Here is a 9,459-nt window from a genome sequence, read left to right on the forward strand (position 1 = left end):
GTTTTGGGGAACTGTTTTCCCCCATCAGAGTCACTAATAAATGGCTTAGGACAGGCCTTTTTAAAACTATTTGGTGTAGTCAGAAGAACAGCAATATTAGGCTATTGTTGAGTGTCTATGGGCTCAGATAATATAATCATGATCTCAAAGACATCCAGGAATTGAGCGGAAATTACCAAGTAAATTAAAGATGTGGTGGGAGGGCGTTTCCCAAGCTTTGTCAGAGGAGAGGCCCGCAGTCTCAGACTTTGAAAACCCCTAGCTTAGATTATAAGTTCTCTGTGAATCTAAAAGAACTACTTGGCCATCAGTGACACTGTCTTGGTTGTTTGACAGGTGAGCCTTGTATGTGGGCTGATTAAACAGTCACGATCCGAGTCAGACAATCACAGCCAAAAGACTTTTTGTTGGCGCAGCATAGTGCAGCTATGCAGCTATCAGAATTACGGTGTTTCTGCCGTTGCTCTTTGTCATTAAACCACGCTTATGCTGCAAGATCGTGCGCAGTAGGCACTGGTGCCAACAGGAAGTAGCCCTGTAGTATTATTATTATATAATAATAGTAGTATTATATTGTTCCAAAATTGGCTTCACTGCCCTCTCTTCAAACCTGGAGTGTGCGGTATCTTTGTCCAGTAATATCCAGTCTATGGAATCAACAGAAGTGGAAGCTGTAGTACATACTGTTTATCGCACAGTCATATTTGTGTCTCATTAAATCAGCCATACACACAGTCCTGTCCAATTTATATCTGTAGGCATGTTGCAATGGTGTTTGTATGTGCAAAATACCACATTGTTATCAGCTGATATTGCTTACAAATGCCAGAGGTATCAATCTTTGTTTTCCAACTTAAATCTGTTATTCAACTGGTAACATGCTGGTAACATGGTAAACATTTTATCTGCTAAATGTCAGCATGTGAGCATTATCATTGTTAGCATTTAGCATGCTGATATTAGCATTTAGCTCAAATTACCACTAGCACAAATTCCATTTCTGTTAACATTGTGCTTGGTTTCAGTTCCGTTTTATAGATTGCTGTAGGTTAGATGGCAATATGGTAATATTTAAAATAATGCAGCAAGGCTTGTAGGTAGCAATAGAGGAAGTGAGGCTACTTTCTATTTTATGCATCTAAATATTTTGAGGCATTCATATGCACAGAAATTTTTTATTATCAGAATATACAATCAGGGCTAATAAAATCAATCAGGATATGAGATTCTTATTCATGGAAGACCTTTGACACACCTTTATCTTATGCAAATGTTATTTTAGCTTATTGTCTTTTCAGACTATTAGACACCTTTGACCAAATGTTTATATAATCATGGATCAAATATTCATCCAGGCTGGCTTTGTCTCTCATGGTCGTAATTTGTTCAAACACAGATAAATGTTGACAAAAGTTTCTTAGCCACCTCATGGTGTCTTTTTATGGTGGTAACATCCGCTGGGAGAGGCCCCAGTTGTGGTGATTTTCCATAACACAGAGAATGCTATTAATAATAGTGCCCCCTGTGTTCACTGTCATACAGAATGCCTGGACATCTTGTGTGTGTGTGTGTGTGTGTGTGGGGGGGGGGTGTCTCTTTATTATATTCCTTTTGGAAATAATGTGGGTATTAATGTTTACAACATTAAGAAATGTTCATGGGTTTCTCACAGGCAATTGTGTCAGAAGTCATAAATGGTACTAAATCATAAATAAAGAATCATTAGAGTTTTAACGTTCTCAGATTTCATGCTGGAGGAGGATGCACATCAGCCTGAGAGATTTTGAGAACTGGGCAACCCAAATGTTGTGATTATTAAACTGATGAAATGGGCCCCTATTTATCAAGCTTCTCAGAATTACTCATAAGAATTGACAAAAATTCTTGTCTCAAAGCTGTGCTTAAAACTTAGTTATCAAGAATCATAGTCCTAATTTGAGTGAAGTGTAGGACTAAATCTTAAGTGTCAGTCTTAGTGCTGATTTACGACACTTTGCTGTGCCGCAAACAGGTTTTGGATGACAATGTCGATGACCAATCACTGAAGAGATTTCCTTATTTAAGAATATTCTCAGATAAATTCACATTGAATGGTGAAATTCCTAAGAGGAGTTTATATTCAACACACATTTAACAATAAAGAATTTTCAACATAATACATATAGGCCTACGCATTAATAAATGAAAGATTTCAAACAGTCTATCTTTATATGAGCGCCATCAAATGCGCCTACTGCTCCTGTATTGTGGCTATTTGCATGAACTGTGTTTGCTTCTGTAAGTGCTAAACTTGTTTCCATAATTATTCTGCTGATTGATGGTTGTGACGGGCCAAAATCATCAGCATTGCTGCGTTTGTCCTGTGGTAAATAAACAAAGCGTCATCATCAACTTCAATTTAACTGAAAACGCGTTACTGCGTAAAGTCAGTGGTGAGATGACGTCCCTCACCAACTCGCTGACAAAGTTTATGCCTGCGCTGTCCTCTCCTCTCTGCACGTCTCTGTCTCCACAGCGCCATCACAAGCCCTACTGGCCTCTCCTAACCACATGAGAGACCTCTCGAGCTGTCTTAAAGAACTGGGAGAGTAAGAGTGATAATTTGATAACTTGCATTTATTCTTAAGTTAAAAAGTAGGAGTAAATTTCATGAATTCTCAGCACGTAAGACTAAAATGGCACTTTGAGAAGCTTGATAAATACGGACCCTGATCTATAAAGCATTAGTGAATAATTTATATCATAGGGTTAGGTCCACAATCTTTCCAGTTTTCCGTGTTATCTGTAACCCCGGCTGGAAATCAACGGCCAGAAATGGCCATTTCCAGGACATGTGTACGCCACAGTGAGTGATGATTTACTAATGTGTAAAGTACTCAAGTATCAGAAACATGACAGCCATATAGATAAGTTAAAGGGGAAAGTCAGTAACCACTGTGCCTTTAATAACAGCATGAAATGATCTTTATTTGGCATGCAAAGGAAATCATGTGATGATAAGCGTCTCGGGTAGATGTAGTTTCATGGAAATTATACTTCGCTTATCAGTTAAGTATATCATTAAGAGTTTGTACTGGTACATTTATCAGGAAATAACAATCTCTCTCTCATGTGCAAAAAAGTGTGTTTGTGTGTGTGTGTGTACGTATATGTATTTTTAAAGCATATTTAAGCTCTTTTTGTGAGGCAAGACTCTGGCCGAAAGTCCGGTGAATATTGTAATGCCTTATTACACACAGTAGGTATGCAAAAATCTTTTTAAACACTGGGTCTGTTATGTGTGTGAATGCCAGCTCAGACAGTTGGTGAGTCAAATGCCAGCACAGGCTTTGCTGTTGGATTTACCTTGGCTGTATTGGTGTTTGCATGACAAGCCTGGGTGTACAGTCGGGCCCAGGGGTCAGCTGAAAGATGACCCTGGTTAGCGTCGTGCCCTAAATATGCTGTTAAGCATGAGGGGACCGAGAAGGTTCAGGCCCTGGGCCAAGTTTGGGTCTGTCCTCTTGGAGGCTGCAGATTGCCAAGAGATTATTCAATGTAAAGGGACTGAAGAAGGTCAGTAAGTAGGTGGAGGGGGGGCTATTTTACTTTCTATCTGCATGCATTTTGAACAATGTCATGTGAACTGCGTGGAGGATATGGTAAGAACTGTCATCACTTGTGCACACTGCAATACTGATTTTAATATATCTTTTACTTTTATATGTATTTTGTATAGATTTTCTGCGATTAATTGCATTGTTTGAAAATTGAATAATGAATTCTAAAGTAGTGTATTGTGCACTTTTAATTTAAACTGCTGTATACACAAAAGTGCAATAACATGTGCAAACACACTAAAAAACTAAGGTGCTTTTTAACAGCAGTATTCCCTTTGCACAGTAGCAATAAAATATTTCTTGCAGATCTCAACTTTAAACATTAATGTAATCAAATCAAATGTAAAATCAAAGCTATTTAACACTTCCAGGGCATTACCTTTTATAGTCCAGAGCCACGATCATAACATCATAACAGGCACCTTCTGAGGAACCGGTTCACATATATAAATCTGTTTTCTTGTTTGTTTGTTTTTCTACACAGGTATCAGCTTAAACATTTTTCTTTTATCAGGGAACAGCATAAACAGTCTGTGTTCAGTAGCAAGTGTCCCTGTTAGACTGAGTAGAGAATCTATTACTGTTTACTAAATAGGACATCATCAGGAGGGAATTCACCTGGCAGAGCATCCCCGCAAAACTAGATGTAGGCCTATCAGGTAAAGTTATGTAGCCTATAATTTTAAATGAACTTAAATAGGCTACAGCTGTGTAGCGCACGGAAGCTGTTGCCATGATTACTCTCCATAGAGCATCTGCCATTTACTCACAGAGCACTTGTCTCCCTGTCTGTCTGATCACCAGAGTAAAGAGCGACCCCGTGGGGCCAAGCGACTACGTTGTATGCTACACACTGCATGATCTGCAATCATGCAGTGTGTAGCTTTCCACTTCACTATGGCATTTGATCTCTTGTTTATCTACTTCTCCTACGCGCTGCGTCCAGCGTAGTCTGCCGAAGCCTCCCTCCGCTGCTTGTTTGGGTGGCTGATTTGCAGGCTGATCAACATCCCACCCTTCCTCTGACCCAGGGTTTGACTGTATGTGAGCCGGTGAGCAGCAGATTTTCAAAATAACAACAATAATAATAAAACCTGCGTTAACGTGAGATAAAAAAATTGTCGGTTATAATTGATTAATGCGTTAACACGATAATAACACGTTAACGTGCCCAGCCCTAATAATTTGTAATTAAATCTTTGACTTTGTAAAAAAAAAAAAGGTTGGTTGTACTGATTTTTACATTTTTTTTTAAATTATAACAAAAACAATGAAGATATTACAATATAACAAAAAGTTATAAATGGGAAAATATTTGGCTTTCATAAAATGTCAATATATCAGTATATCATGAATATGCATACATGTATCTATCTATCTAGAATCTATCTAGAATTATCTATTGCGAGAAAAAGAGGCCCTTTTGTAACTGACATTAAAAAATCCCATCTATTCCATATATCAAAGATAAATGAAAATGATCTCAGTAAACAATCCACTGTTATTTAGTTGCAATATTTATTAGTTTGTGCAGCAACAGAGAGGAAACCTAAGAATTGAACTGCTCTTTGCGATACTTGACACAACAGTGGCACCCAGAGCAAAAAGTTAGAATATGCAGCAATCTGTCAGGCAATAAACAAGCATGTGCTGCATGGTGCTTGCAGATCACAGTAATATTTGGAAACACATGCTGAATGGTACAAATATTATTCTTATACTTGCTGTCCACAAAACCCTGTGTTACTTCCTCTGCGCCCCTATCATTTCATGCAGTTGCACTATCCAGTACAATAAACATGTAAATCATCACATCAAGGCAAATCTGAAGGGTTGATCCAAATGCTGGTAACACAACTAAAAAGTTAGCAGTTTATATTTGCAAAAAACAATGTTGCTTTTAAGTCACAAGACACAAAATGTAATGGGTTCATGTCCAGGACAGCCTAACATAAGTATGTTATAGCTTTGGAAATTCATTCTTATAGCACTTTTTAACATTTTCTTAGAACAGAGCAGGAGCGTAAAGCAAAATAAAGCGACTTTGTTTTTAAAAAGCGAGGTCTAGTTAGATATTTCGACTATCAGGGAGAAAGTGTGAAAATCAAAAAAGTCTGTTATACTGCAGGCTAATTTTTTACCCTCATGCTGCTCAGAGTAGTCAGTCAGCGTCTCTCCCTCTCCTCTCGCACCGTGCAGGCAGAAGTGAGAGAGTAAGCTTTCTGTTTAAAATGTTAAAGTTTAAAGCCATGACATCCTCAATCATATCATCATGGTTATTTATTCAAACTTTTGAAAGTTCTCTCCTGGGCCACAGAAGACATATTGTTTTTACTCAGGTAAACTATCTGGTTTAATGTTTATATTGTATATTTTACATTCTGGCAAGGCATACAAAAGCTATGGATAATACACAAATGCAGTCTGTTAGTTCGTATTAGGCTCATCCTCCATCTCGCCATTCCCAGGATTATTCCCAGAGGCACTGACTTTTTCTGCTGTCTGCTGCTGCCCAATCCCATGTACCTTCTTGAGCCAGTCCTTTTCCACATACTGTCTCACTTCCCCCACTGTGCACCTCTTTCCTGCATCCAGAGCCAAGAGCTTACCAAACATCTCCATGGCTTCTGGTGTGAACCTTTTCCACAAAGGGGGAATGTCTTCCTCGTTTTTATGTCTTTCCTCTGTTCTACACCAGTCTGCAAACTCCTGGTAGAAGTCATCCGAGTCTAAGCAGTGCTCCCAGGGGAAGTAGCCCGTAAGGATGCAGAAGATGACCACCCCGAAGGCCCAGGTGTCCAGGCTTGGCTCCACACTAAGTGGAGGAGCAGTCACTTCTTTCTGGCCACCCAGCAGGGCCACGGTACAAAGTTCTGGGGCCATGTAGGGCAGGGTTCCTGTGATGAAGCGTATCAGAGTGCCTCTCTTCTGGGCCAGGCCAAAGTCTGCCAGCTTTACCTGGCAACAGTGATGGTCCAACAGGAGGATGTTTTCAGGCTTGACATCACGGTGGACCAAGCCATGGCTGTGGATGAATTCCAAAGCACTGGCGATCTGGAGGACACAACGTTTTACTGAAGATTCTGGGATACCCACCTAGAAAAATCGGTCAAAGCAGGGATAGGGCTTTTTATTTCATTTGCAAGGGTGTCAGAATAAAAAGTGATGACATTTAGCACTCATCACAAAGCACTGCATTACGAAAGAAATCTGTATTGCAATGAGCGTCTGGACCTCATGAATTCTGGATTTGGACAGTAGTAGGCACTAGTGGACTTCATTGGAGCGCCTGCTAAATCTGTTGTCTGACTTTGCAAGGGCAGTGAGGTCTGGACATTTGGATTCAGCCAAAACATTTCCGACCATACTATGCATGCCTTTGTTTTATAGCAACACTAGTGGCATGGCTCTAGGGCTGTTAATGTTCATGTGTCGGTTAGCAATAGGTTGAATTGCTATGGAAGTTGGGACAGCCATTCAACATACTGACTTTAGTGATCCTTTCACATTTCCTCTAGCGCCACCTTGAGGTTGAATTTTTTTTTCCAGTGAAAAGTCTCAAGAACTCTTGGATAGACTGCTGTGAACTTTGGCACATTTGGTATTCCTGGTGCCCACAGGATAAATCCTAATAATTTTGGTAGTGCCATCATCAGATCAAAATGTTCAGCATGTTAGCATTCTGACATGAGCATGTATCTCAAAGCACCAGTGTACGAAAATACAATCTTATCAAGGCTAACGTTGCTTTATTCTGAGTTTCTTAGTCTTATGTTGCCAATGTCTGACATTTGGCTCACCTTTGGCTGGATGACAGCAAACAGGTCTCTCCCAATGACAAGCTCCTGGGCAAAGCAGTAGTGCTCATTAGAGTGGAAGGCAATGCCAAAGAGGCCCACGATGCAGGGGTGGCAGGACAGGTGTAAGGAGATGCAGTACTCTCGCAGAAAGCCCTGTAGCTTAGTGGAGGCTTTGGGCATCACTTTCAAGGCCATGGGAGTCCCTGCAGATTATCCATACTTTTTATTTTCACTGTTCTTGCACATCTCAGCTAATGTAAAATATTTTATGATACAGAGAAACTCTCGATTGAAGAGCAGTCATACCCCTGAAGCGATGTGTGACCAGCAGCACTTTGCCGTATTTCCCCCGGCCAATCTCCTTGATGATGTTGAAGTGTTCCTGGATCTCCAGCTGATTGAGGCTCTGTGCCGTCAGCTCCATCAACTCGTCAATTAGGTTGCCATCAGCGAGACCCAGCTCAATCATCTTTACCCACACACACACACACACACACACACACACACACACACGCACACAGGGCAAAACCAACACACATACACACTTAATAACGTGGTATAATTATAATTTCCACAACTGCTTCTTTACCAGTAAGTAATGATTGCGTCCTGGTCTGGTTGACCTGATATGTAATTTCTCAGTTATAGATTCTATATACACAATTGTGTGAACTATACAGTGTGTGTAAAAGATAAAGAACTTATAGAAAATACATTAAATATATTATATTATAAATATATATATATTAATATAAGTTTTCATTTATGTAATATCCTGTCTTATATATACTGTAAGTTTCTGTTATGTTATTTAAAAGATTTGGTGACAAAATCATTCACTATATTGATCCTTCAACCATTGTTGGCATCCTGGTGGCCTAGTGGGTAAGATGTGTACCATCTAACTGCAGTTCCCCCCAATTGGAGCACCAAGGATGAAAGGAAACACAAGAACAGCAGGCTTACTTCCATTTTTATCTTCATTATTGCATATAATAGTGTGAATACTTATTCTTTCTTTCTATTTTCCTCTCTTTATTTCTGTTTCACCATACATAGTCAACTACAGACCATGTCTTTGTTTCTACTGCCCGCTTTGGCAAACACTTTTGTAGCCACAACAGAGACACAAGAAATTAGGATGTTGAACTCTTGAACCTCTGTCTATCATTAACCTTGTCCAGCATTTTGTCCTCTGCTAATTGGACTATTTTTAGTTTGCCATATTTTAAACTTTTCACTGCACATATAGCTATTGTATATGATAAATAAAACCTTCAATCCTTAATTTCTTGAATAAAAAAAAATAATGTGCATATAAAATCTGGAAAGACAGACGATTAAGTATTCATTTGTACATACTTGATGTATAAAATATGAAAAAAACAACTATTTATTTCTCTTTACTATTACCAGAAGTAGCATAATAGCATTAAATAGTAGCAGTATTGGATATAACTTCATATTAAACGAAATTAGATACTGATCATTTTCAAGTCTTACCTTTTTTTCCGTAGGTTCCCAACACAGTCACTGGAGTCTGAAAACAGGCCAACCAAACACACAAAAATGTCTTGCACACACTCACACCGCCATGCTTACATCTGACAAATTTGCAAATCAATTTACTGTGGAAGTGCAGGTTGAATTTCTGTCCTTTCCGTCCTCCACCTTTACTGCTGCTGCTGCAAAGATCAATGTGCTGAGTGGACCTGAGAGCTTTTCACTGGCCAGCACGCAACTCTGCTCTCAAAAGCTGCGATGGGGACAGAGCCCACTTTGACAGCTGATTAGCTGCCTCTGCAAAGGGCACACACACACACACACACACACACACACACTGGCCTACATACAGCCTGATCAGCTACACACGTGCATATCTTTGTACGTATATGTAATGCATATGCATTCAGAAAACACCGACATGAAGTTCCACAGTCACTACTGTATATGGCAACGTGGTCTCCAGATTTATGAGTCTGTCATTACTAACGTGAACATGTACACACACAATAGATTCAGATGTGCCTCTGTGACCCACAGCCTCCCCTCAGTGATCC

The 9,459-nt window shown here is 39.6% G+C and overlaps 1 protein-coding gene across 1 annotated transcript; it reads right to left on the reverse strand.

Moving 5' to 3' along the window:
* Positions 1-5,171: 5,171 nt before the first annotated feature.
* On the reverse strand, positions 5,172-9,214 carry LOC119905003 (serine/threonine-protein kinase SBK1-like). The gene is made up of 4 exons (XM_038721656.1): positions 8,903-9,214; positions 7,706-7,868; positions 7,400-7,602; positions 5,172-6,695 (listed from the first exon to the last, which is right to left on the reverse strand). The coding sequence occupies exons 2-4, from the start codon at positions 7,866-7,868 to the stop codon at positions 6,027-6,029; spliced, it is 1,035 nt and encodes a 344-aa protein (XP_038577584.1). The 5' UTR covers positions 8,903-9,214; the 3' UTR covers positions 5,172-6,026.
* Positions 9,215-9,459: the final 245 nt, after the last annotated feature.

This window comes from Micropterus salmoides, unplaced genomic scaffold, assembly GCF_014851395.1.
Source record: "Micropterus salmoides isolate LMB-PRFRI ecotype aquatic unplaced genomic scaffold, ASM1485139v1 Ms_hic_scaffold_16, whole genome shotgun sequence".
In the NCBI taxonomy this organism is placed as follows: domain Eukaryota; kingdom Metazoa; phylum Chordata; class Actinopteri; order Centrarchiformes; family Centrarchidae; genus Micropterus; species Micropterus salmoides.